At 31.0% G+C, this 1,413-nt stretch overlaps 1 protein-coding gene across 1 annotated transcript in view; it reads left to right on the top strand.

Annotated features, from left to right (window-relative positions):
• Positions 1–1,413, top strand: part of VLN1 (villin-like 1) — a 12,682-nt gene that overhangs the window by 8,015 nt on the left and 3,254 nt on the right. The window contains exons 18-19 of the mRNA XM_021423300.1: positions 341–481; positions 666–791. Coding sequence (XP_021278975.1) covers positions 341–481; positions 666–791 — 267 coding nt within the window. The remainder of the gene's footprint in view (positions 1–340; positions 482–665; positions 792–1,413) is intronic.

Here is a 1,413-nt window from a genome sequence, read left to right as displayed (position 1 = left end):
TATATATAATGGTCTGAAAGCTTCTCTTTGAAGGGGTTTAGCTGGGTTTCTTGTGCAAATTTTCTGCTTTCTTGAAATTTTGCTAATCGGTTTTGAATCATGCTGAATTTCTATCTGATTATTCTGGACATAAAATGGTGCTTAGTTGATGAAATTATTGTGGTATTCCATTCTCTTCTCTGTTAAAATTTGAAATTCAAAAGGCAAAAAATTGGTTATCATGTTCATTTTTTTTTTCTCTAAAGATAGAATTTGTTGCTAAATTGGAAAGCAACTATTGAGTTATAAAATACCTCTTTGATTTTCTTGAGGATTTACTTTGGCTTGGTTTTGTTTTCAGGTTAAAGAGATATATAGCTTCACTCAAGATGATTTAACTACTGAAGATGTACTAGTGCTAGACTGCCATAAAGAAATATATGTTTGGGTTGGACGCCACTCAACTATTAAATCAAAACAAGTAGCCCTTAATCTTGGTCTGGTAAATTAGATGTCTAGACTCTCTCAGAACTTATTTTCTCAAAGGTCTTTCTTGTGTTCTGGATTATCTGTAGTTTGGCATACCATTATTTTGATGTTGAACATTTACAAATGTTATCATTATGTGAATGTTTTATACTATTCACTTCTTTCTATGCTCTCATATTTGTATTCTTGACTGGCAGAAATTCCTTGAAACAGACATTCTGGAAGAAGAACTTTCTTTGGAGACTCCTGTATATGTTATTACTGAAGGCCATGAGCCACCATTTTTCACATGCTTCTTTGAATGGGATCCCTCAAAGGCAAATGTAAGTGGGTAATCTGCCTTAGTCAGAAGTACCTATTATTAGCTCCTTTTCAATGATGTTGGCATACTTTCACTGTCTTGGCTAATCCATATTTTTATTTAATTTTTTATGATTGTTTCTAATCAATTTCCATTAGACCTGGATACCTAGTCAGTGATGACCGGTGATGCAGAATAGGTGGATATTGGGGTTGCAGGGGGGTACTTGATAGTGTGAAATCTGTGAAGTGCCTTTATTGGATAGAAAACACATGTGTAATACAGTAGAAAATGTTTCAGCAAAAATACATAATTTTGAGCTGCTGGTAGTATCTAAGGCTCTGTTGGCATAACGATGAGATTGAGAGTAGTCAGATTGAAAACAGTAGTGACGGTGAAATTGATACCTCAGTGGTGAGACAAAATGCATTTTGTAATTTATAATTTTACAATATTTAATTTTGAAATGCGAAAAGAAATTCAATGAAATAATAATAATAAATTAATAATAATATATTTACATGTATGTCTAATTAACAAAAAATTATTATTTTTGATATATTTCAATTGTATTGTAGTAATCAATAAAATAAAAATTAGCATTAACTACTAATAGTATATTAAATAAACTAAATGAAAATTGT

Source organism: Theobroma umbraticum, unplaced genomic scaffold (genome assembly GCF_002168275.2).
Source record: "Theobroma umbraticum cultivar Fairchild unplaced genomic scaffold, ASM216827v3 scaffold_95.0, whole genome shotgun sequence".
Classification (NCBI taxonomy): Eukaryota; Viridiplantae; Streptophyta; class Magnoliopsida; order Malvales; family Malvaceae; genus Theobroma; species Theobroma umbraticum.
This window is presented reverse-complemented; position numbering and strand designations above follow the sequence as displayed.